The following is an 8,758-nucleotide window of genomic DNA, read 5'->3' on the forward strand; positions in this document are numbered from 1 at the left end:
TGTAGCAGGTCTGAATGAGAGCCTTATCTGGGAATCTGGAGGACGTGGAATTACTGGGTCCATAACTTGGAAAAATGAGACTAGAAACACTAGGCAAGCTTCAGTTTGTTTGTTTTTGTTGTTTATTAATTTATTTTGATCATGTAAACAATATACTGAAGTTTATTTGGTAAAGATACAACACTGAATACTCTTGGGACAGTTTAAAGGTTTAAATGGTGTGAAAAAAATAGGCTGATACTGGTGGAATCAACAAAACGTCACATTAAAAGAACCTTTTTTGCAATATGGCATCTATTCATAGAAATAAGCACATGGTTATTTTTAGGAATTCGCAAAACTTTTTCTAGTCTCTCTCCCTACATGCACAGCTTTGGGGGAGGACGGGTGTGTAGCGATGGCCATTAGTTATCGGCATCTGTCTCCCCAATGCATCCCTCCACAGATCCCAGAGAAGCAGCCCTGCGCTGACATTGAGGCCAGCTGTTTCTACAAATTCTCGTGTGATTAAATCTAGAGGAGAGGTGGGATGGCATTTCCTCGGTGAGGAAAATATGATCACAGAAGAGATGGCTGTCAGTACTCATGGGGCTAACACAATACTTTAATCAACTCACACTCTCCTCCTATCCCAGATGCCCAAAGCAGCCGGCCAACATCTGAAGATCATTTTTTATCTCTCCAGCTTTCCCTCCATTTTCTCTTGTCCTTCTGTGTCCTGTTTCCCTGTATGTCTCTTTCTTTTCCCGTCCTTCACTCTGTTTCCATCTTGTAGTCGTCTCCATTCATTGCTTATTGACCATCTCTGTGTCACTCTGTGTGTCTCGTACCCTCTTTCGGTGTCTCAACACGGTATCTATGAAGACAAATGCGACCCCAAGGATACATGATGTCTATTTTCCAGCAAAAGTCAATATGCCACCATGTAACAAGGACAGATCCTCCCCTCAAATGGGGAGAGAGGTGGAGACAGACAACAGGGAAGAGGTGAGAGTGTCCGTATCTCAAAGGACAAAACAATCTTATTAAAAGTTGTGTCTTTGGGTTATAGCATCAAAATCACATCAACAAATTGGTCAGTGGGATTCATTTAAGTCAGATACAATGGTAAATGTATTTCAGATGTCAGTAATAATACTGTGTTGAAGAGGAAACATCTGTATAGAGAATTCAACTGATGCAATATAAACTAAGTATTCCTATAAAACCGATTAATTTTCCCTCTTACATTGATGCAATTCACTTTTGGCAATGTTTCATTTAGTCTTCGTGATATGAACACCAAGAAATGATAGAGTCAACAGTGACAAGCTAAAGTTTTTTGTTGTCATCCTTCCTGGCTGCATGTAGTGATACTTCAGTGTATGACTTGCATACAAAAGTAAACGCTATCACAGTAACGAGTGCAAGGCAATTACATTTGTTCTCATTAGACAAACATGAGTCAGAATATGTTTACAAATGAACCCAACTGAATTGTTGGTTGTGCGAGTGTACTGTGACGCAGGGCTGTGCAAAAGTCTTGAGCCACATCTCATTTCTTAATGTTTTGCTAGAAAAATGTAAAATAGGTGGAGCAGTTTATTTAAGCGTGCAATACAGGGCGTGACTCTCATAAAAATACCGCAAAACAATTAATTTCAATATATATTACAAATACGTGCAGTTTGCTCATACAACATGTGTGGCCTGCTAAAATCGTTTTTGTGGTCAAACTTCATTACATTATGCATTAAATTCTTGTATTATAATTTGACTCCCTTATACAGATGCATTACGTTTCAACGGGAACTTGGAATTTGCCCTTCAGCAGCACAATTTTGTGCATCCCTGACCAGTTAGCATGGATTACCTGCTTTCTTTAAGAATTTGGTAGGACAATGCGACGTCATTGACACATTGTCACAGCACAGGCACTCACTCGTTAGCTAGCTCTTGACTGAGTGTGGCCGCTTCGAGTGCTGCTGAAACATTGAGGTTGTTTATTGAAAGATCAATTTTTAAGTAGTAGTTTTTAAGTGAGTAGTTTTTTGTTTTTTTTTACTCCCTACATTTTAAAACAAATATCTGTACTCTCTACTCCTCGTTACGTTTGAGGGGGAGTTACTATTTCATGTCACTGCGAGCCTTCAAACATCAAGCCCATTTGGTCCTAAACAGTAACACGTGAAAGTCAATCCTGCTCATGTATTAATCATCAGGGGATGTTGCATAAAAATAAATTAAAGAGGGGGGGGAGTGTGCCATAGTCAGGGATTAAAGTAGGCCGGTGTTAACAGTAGAGTGACCAGACCAGGAGAATGAACCCAAATGCAGACACTCAAATATTGTTGAGTTGTGATTCTTTTTCTTTTCCCGCACTGAGCCACTACAACTGTTTTTAGGGTTACCCCATTTGCTGTGCTCATTTTCCTGTTTAGAGGCAAAGTCACCCTCTACAATGTAGGCAACAGAAAACAAACCTTCTTTTTCTCTGCTCTACTTAACTGATTCTGAGTATATTTGTTAGAATTAATATTTAGACTGAAACAAGTTTGTATTCCTACTAATATTATTTTATTATTACATTAATGTAGCACAAGTTTCAGTGAGCTTTGCATTAAAACTGATGGTAGAAATGTTCTTCTAGGACTTTCTTACTCTGAGTACATTTCATAGCTGGTACTTTTTCACTTTCACTTGAGTAAAGAAGTTGAACTTTTACTGGAGCATTTTTAACACTAGTATCTTTACTTGTGCTTACAGTTTTTTTCAATCGCTAACAAGCGCCTACCCATACTTCAGATACTTTTCTAAACTCTTAACACAGACTCACACCTACAAAACACAATTGGCCAAATGGATAATTTCCTTCTCAAAAATACATTTTGTTAAATATATACTAACTCTTCATTTCAAAACAGAACACATCTTTCTCTGCACACACTAACTGTACAAAAACACTATGAATCTGACTCAAAATGAAATTAGTCTGTCAAAGAATAACACTTGTTTTCACTTCACAAGGTACATGCAGTCAATCAAAGTACACCAGGTTTCAAAATACTGGCTATTATTGACATTACAAAAACTGCATAGACTTTTATGTTTCAGTTTTACAGGTATTTGCATGCGAAACATGCAATCCACCATTTTGACACCAGAAATGTCTTGGTTGGTAACTGTATGTCCACATGTACAGTAATGTTCACATTCAAAAGCATTCCAGTAAAAAGCAAACAAGTTTTTGTTTCTTTACTGTTTACTACAGGAGGTACAGTAGAAACACGGTATGATAGGACAGAGAAAGTTTTACAGTATTGCTTACAGTGAACAAAATATCCATGAAACACACAAGAGCATTCTGAACAAAAAAAACAACAGCAAAAAGCCAAGATAAAAAGGGGGGGAGGGGGGCTAAAAAAAAGGCAAAAAATTTGCATCTAATCTCTGCGATCTTCAGGGTTAGGCCACATGTTTTCATCAACATCACATCTGATGTTATCCAAGTCGATGCACCTGGGATAAAACCGCCTGGTATGTCGGATCCACCCTTGGCAATCGTCAACTGTGATGTCCCTGGAGCCAGCATCCATGGCTTCAAGGAGGGACATCTGGTCATGTGGCTGATGGTCATAAACCTTCCACCGCCATGCAGAAAAGAACTCCTCTGGGGTTGAGGAAAGGTGAATAGGGTGGAAGGAAGAGACTTACCAGTCTTGGGTGGACTTCAAACCATGTTGTTATTGCTTGCGAGTGATGGAAAGCCACATTGTCCCAGGTAATTACAAAGGTCCTCATGTTTTCACCCTCCTGACCCTGCTCTGGAACCAGGCGCTGGTGGAGATCATTGAGAAAGGCAAGCAAGCGCTCTGTATTATAGGGTCCAACCTGACATCTGTGAAGGAGTAATCCTGCATTTGCAATTGCTGCACACATGGTAATGTTTGCCCCTCTCTGTCCCGGCACATCAACTGTGGCCCTTTTTCCAATTACATTTCGTCCACGTCGACGCCTTTTGGCCAGATTGAATCCTGCCTCATCGATGTATATGAATTCATGAGGGGCCTGGTTGGCCTCCAATTCCATAACTCTCTGAAACAAAGTTTATGTAAGTCATGTTATTACTGTATACCATACTGTACTGTAACCTAGTATTGTGTAGGTTACCTACTTGCAAAGTGCAAAGCTTATAGAACTGGACATTGGATTGAATATACACTATACCTGGACATATTGTCGTCGTAGCTCCTTGACCCTCTCACTGTTCCTCTCAAAGGGAACAGTGTAGAGCTGCTTCATCTGCACTCTGTGTTTGGACAATGTCCGCGTAATGGTTGTGAGGCTGATTCTATCGATATTGTCAAATATCTCATGGTCCGCCACAATTCTAGTTTGAATTTCACGCAGTTTTATTGCATTATTTGCAGTAACCATTTCTACAATGGCAAGCTCCTGATCATTACTGAGGAGCTTTCCTCTTCCCCCAGAGGGTGGAAGACGTTGCATTCTTTAGAAAGACAAAAAATTCAACATATACATTACTGTATGACAATATTGACATGTCAAGTGAGAATAGAAACAATCCATGTAAAATGCAATACTTACCTGTTGGTTTGTTGAAAGATGCGTATAATGGAGGCAACCGTTGACCGCCTCAAATTGGGCTGCACTCTTTCACCAGCCTCTCTTAGTGAAAGACCATGGTTGATTACATGGTCAATGATAGTGGCACGAATTTCATCACTGACTACTGTTCTTGCAGCCCTTGGAATGCCACCACCACGCATTCTTACACCTCTACCTTGCCCTCTCCTTGGGCCTGCTCTTCTCTCTGGGCCCCTTGCTCTTACTCCTCCTCGACCAGACATTACAGTGTTTGTCTTTTTTTTGTTTCCAAAAACATCACTCCTCAAGGTCTTGCCTTATAAACCCCACTGAGTCTAAGCCAGAATGGAAGAAGCTGTGGTTGGCCCAATTTACCCAACATAAATCAGCTGTGTGTCAATTATTCAATTGTTTGTTTATTATCAGCTGAGATATGTTTTTGATATTGATATTGTTTTTGTACTGATATCATTGCAGAGGCAGAGGTTTTTATACTGTATCTAAGGTTTGGAATATTGTTTTTGCGATTGTGGGATGTTGTGTGTTAACATTCGTAGATACTACAAAAACAGTCCATAATTTTGTTGGGAGGTATAGCTTGTCTGTTAAGAAAATGTAAGCATTGTGGAAATGTGTTCACTGACTGCATATTGGGTGAACACGACATGAAATGTGTGAATGGTATGGCCACAACAGACCGATGCTGTGCTAATTGTGTTTAGAGTTTTGCAAATGTGACAACTGTTTGGACAAACGCTTGTTAGCGACTGAAAAAAACTGTAAGTATAGAATGCCTGTGTGTGTTTTACTATCCAGGGATGCTTTGGGATTAGAATCAGAATCAGAATGGGGTTTATTGCCAAATGTTGAGCAGGTTTACAACATTAGGAAATTGCTGCGGTGCTTCAGTGCAAACATGCTGTCATAAATAGCACTTAAATAGACATGGAAAAAAAATAAAAGTAGGGATAAGAATTAAAAGTGCTACGTGGAAAGATATGTGCATGAGATATACATGAGATATATACATGAGAATAAGAATTAAGAGTGCTACGTTGAAAGATATATACATGAGTGCAGGTGGTGATCAGTGCCAAACATAGAATGATGCAGTGACACAGCGTAGGGTCATGTGTTAGTGGCGGGTACAGTCATATGGTTATTGTTCATGTGTCCAACAGCAGAGGGGAAGAAACTGTTCTTATGGCGAGAGGTTCTGGTGCGAATGGACCGGAGCCTCCTGCCTGAGGGGAGCAGGTCAAACAGACTGTGTCCAGGGTGAGAAGGGTCAGCTGAGGTCCGAGCTGCACGCCGCAATGACCTGGAGGTGTACAGGTCCTGCAGAGATGGGAGTCTGCAGCCAATCACCTTCTCAGCAGAGCGCACAACACGCTGCAGTCTCTGTTTGTCCCTGATAGTGGCTCCAGCGTACCACACGGTGATGGAGGAGGTGAGGATGGACTCGATGATTGCAGTGTAGAATTGCATCATCGTCCGTGTTGGCAGGTTGAATTTCTTCAGCTGCCTCAGGAAGTACATCCTCTGCTGGGCTTTCTTGATGACGGAGGTGATGGTGGGCTCCCACTTCAGGTCCTGGGTGATGGTGGTACCCAGGAAGCGGAATGAGTCCACAGAGGTGATGGGGGTGTCAGTCAGGATGATGGGGGGGAGTGGGGCTGTGTGCTTCCTGAAGTCCACAATAATCTCCACTGTCTTCTGGGCATTCAGCACCAGGTTGTTGTGGCTGCACCAGGACACCAGACGTTCAACCTCCCTCCTGTAGGCAGACTCGTCCCTGTCCGAGATGAGTCCAATAACGGTGGTGTCATCTGCAAACTTGATTAGCTTGACAGACTGGTGGGTGGAGGTGCAGCAGTTGGTGTACAGGGAGAAGAGCAGAGGAGAAGAATGCTATGCTATGTAGAAAAAAAAATCGTTATGCACGAATGATTCATAGATTAGCGTTAAGTGGATTAACAAATAGAGAAAACATTCCTCTGAAAATGTTCGGGCTCAAGAACTGGATTGAAAATGAATGAAAAAGCAGAAAGAAAAACTTTGAAAGATCTCCAGAAAGAAATATACATTTTTAAGACGGAGAAACTAATGACACTGCACACTTATATGGCAGCGACTTGACAATCAAAAATTAGCCACATGCAAAGTATGTTTAGCTTTGTTGTCCATTATGCTGCATGTAAGATTTGAAACTGGTGAATGAGACCACCATCAGAAATCCTTACTGAGATCATGCATCAAGTAAGCAGAGTCATTTAGACCTTTTTTTGCAACTAGAAAGAATCCAGGTTAAAGCCAATTGTGCATTGATTTCACTTTTATGTGTTCATGTTATATATTTTATATATCCCTTACTTTAATTGTGGTTGTCTTATATAAATAAAGGTGACCTGGCTTGATTTCATTAAATATACAGTCGTCTTTTTCATCCCAGCACATCCAACCTGGAAATAAACAAAATACCCTCCACAAGGCACACACTCACACTGAGACACAAACATTATCTGATGTATACACAGACACAACAAGGTCACTTTGGGCATCTGTGTGACCAGCGGTGTTGAATATTTAGACTGTGTTTGGACTGAAAACTGGATTTGATGCCACTTCAAATAACCAAACAATTGTCATCTGTATTTGCTTTGCAGTTATTTTTATTCACTCAGTCACTCGTGGTCAGAAGAGTTGCTTTTATTGGCTGAGGACTTGTGGGAAAAGTGACCAGCAGTGTGTTGTCTGTGTTTATTTGACGATGCTGAAAGCGGTTATTGACAAAGCACACAAAGAAGAGAGATGTAATCCAGGAGAAGTGAGGAGGGGAGGGCCATTTTTGGTGAAGACAGAAAATACTAAGAACAAATGGGGATAAAGAAAACGGCATTCAGAGTACAGTCAGCAAAATGTGTTCACAATCACTTCTTACAAAAGCTGACATGTGTCTTGATTATGTATTCAAACTCTGCCTAATTGTGCTGCAACACTTTGAAAACCCCATTCAGACGTATTCAGTGGGTTCTCCATTGAAGTGCACTGGGATTGGACTACATTATAATTAGCATTTAATATGTCCTCTGATTTCATTTAAAGTCCATGTGCCATTTATAAATGGATGTAAGTACATGGTACGTATTTAGAATTGAGATGAAAGAGGATAAGGAATAATTAACAGGCAGACGACAGGGAAGAATAAAATGTAACTGTCGTTTTTACATACTTATTCGCCACCATGAGCACTGACACAGGCACAGACATTAACAAGCTTGTCCCATCTGTTTAGCTGACCATCAATCTTCCCTGACACATTATTAACCATGATAGCTCTGGTGGGTGTATCTATATTGAGAAAGGCTCTCTTTATTTACACAGAACTAATCACACGTGCTGATAAGCACACACATGTGTACCTCCCTTGTATTGTTGTGTTTTTCAAATCTCTTGCAGCTATCTGTCATGCTTTGAGGGGGGAAAACACATTTATAACTTCACATCTCCATCTGACTGCCTCAGTCTAAATGGAAAGTCGCCTTGGAGGAGCATACCACAGGCATGGCCAAAGATGTAATTTGTCAGACTTCACCAGCATATAATCCCAGTGAGAGTTATTACCTGGAAACAAAAATGTGGTAGTCCAATTCAAATTAGATGCATTTTTTTTCTCTCCTTTTCCTTTTTTTAAATGAAGATGAAGCTGATGTGGTACAGCTTAAGAGCAAGAGCTTTTTTGTGTTTGTTATTAGTTAATCTTTGCTTCAGAATGGCCTTAATTATTTATGACATAGATTAAACAAAGTACTGAAAAGATTCCTTAAATATTTTGATCCAGCTGACATGAAAGCATCACACAGTTCTTGCATTTTCATGATGAGAATCTCCCATTCCATCATATCCCAAAGCTGTTTTATTGAATTGAGATCTGGTGACTCTGGTGGCCATTTGAGTACAGTGAACTTCCTGTCATGTCCAAGAAAACGGTGTGATTTGATTTGAGATCTGTGACATGGCCTGTTATCCTGCTGTAAGATCTCCAAGGCATTTTTATCCAGATAACTGCCACTCACTGGATATTTTCTCTCTTTCAGACCATTCTCTATAAACCACAGAGATGATTGTGTGGGGAAAATGCCAGAAAATGACCATTTTCTCAAATACAAAG

General features: G+C 40.4%; 1 protein-coding gene across 1 annotated transcript; it reads right to left on the reverse strand.

Moving 5' to 3' along the window:
* Positions 1-3,488: 3,488 nt before the first annotated feature.
* Positions 3,489-5,359, reverse strand: LOC308390752 (uncharacterized protein). Its single transcript, XM_080873028.1, has 3 exons — positions 4,588-5,359; positions 4,207-4,489; positions 3,489-4,074 (listed from the first exon to the last, which is right to left on the reverse strand). The coding sequence occupies exons 1-3, from the start codon at positions 4,848-4,850 to the stop codon at positions 3,613-3,615; spliced, it is 1,008 nt and encodes a 335-aa protein (XP_080729154.1). The 5' UTR covers positions 4,851-5,359; the 3' UTR covers positions 3,489-3,612.
* Positions 5,360-8,758: the final 3,399 nt, after the last annotated feature.

The sequence above is a fragment of the Rhamphochromis sp. 'chilingali' genome (genome assembly GCF_963969265.1).
Source record: "Rhamphochromis sp. 'chilingali' genome assembly, chromosome: 22".
Lineage (NCBI taxonomy): Eukaryota > Metazoa > Chordata > Actinopteri > Cichliformes > Cichlidae > Rhamphochromis > Rhamphochromis sp. 'chilingali'.

Coding starts and splice junctions, on each gene's coding strand:
- LOC308390752 (XM_080873028.1), bottom strand. CDS start 4,850: ATGTCTGGTCGAGGAGGAGTAAGAGCAAGGGGCCCAGAGAGAAGAGCA. Junction 4,490..4,587: donor ATCTTTCAACAAACCAACAG/GTAAGTATTGCA, acceptor GTCTTTCTAAAG/AATGCAACGTCTTCCACCCT. Junction 4,075..4,206: donor TACGACGACAATATGTCCAG/GTATAGTGTATA, acceptor ACTTTGTTTCAG/AGAGTTATGGAATTGGAGGC.